Below are 410 nucleotides of genomic sequence, written 5' to 3'. Positions count from 1 at the left end.
CCGTGCTAACGAAGAGCCATTTTTTCCCCGACAGAACGGATGTCTCTACGTCTTTGGCGGCCTGAGCACCATCGGGTCGCGGGAGAGGTCTTCGTCGTTATTCAGAGCCAGGCTGGACGCCCCTCCTCTCCTCGAGGCTGCTTGGGAGTCCTTCGCCAGCCACTGCCCCACGATCAGCACGCCCTTGCCCGCCTCCGTCACGCCCGCGAGCACGATGCCCACAACCCACGATTTTCTGGCCGCGGGCGTGCCTCGGAGGCTCATGCAGAGGCTGGCCAAACTGCACATGAAGCAGACGGAGAAAAGAGTCGCCGGCTTTTCGACCTAGAGAGCTCCTGTTGGTGTCGCGTATGGATTTGAGATTCCGTTGTCCGCTAGGCGAGATGAGAGGTGCGGAGACCTCTTTTTTT

The 410-nt window shown here is 60.2% G+C and overlaps 1 protein-coding gene across 1 annotated transcript in view; it reads left to right on the top strand.

Annotated features, from left to right (window-relative positions):
- Positions 1-410, top strand: part of LOC119590899 (kelch domain-containing protein 10-like) — a 16,818-nt gene extending 16,408 nt beyond the window's left edge. Inside the window, exon 7 of the mRNA XM_037939635.1 lies at positions 35-410. Within this exon, the coding sequence (XP_037795563.1) occupies positions 35-328 (294 nt within the window). The 3' untranslated portion in view covers positions 329-410. The remainder of the gene's footprint in view (positions 1-34) is intronic.

This window comes from Penaeus monodon, chromosome 28 (assembly GCF_015228065.2).
Source record: "Penaeus monodon isolate SGIC_2016 chromosome 28, NSTDA_Pmon_1, whole genome shotgun sequence".
Classification (NCBI taxonomy): Eukaryota; Metazoa; Arthropoda; class Malacostraca; order Decapoda; family Penaeidae; genus Penaeus; species Penaeus monodon.
The sequence above is the reverse complement of the archived record's forward strand: the minus strand, read 5'-3'. Positions and strand labels throughout refer to the sequence as shown.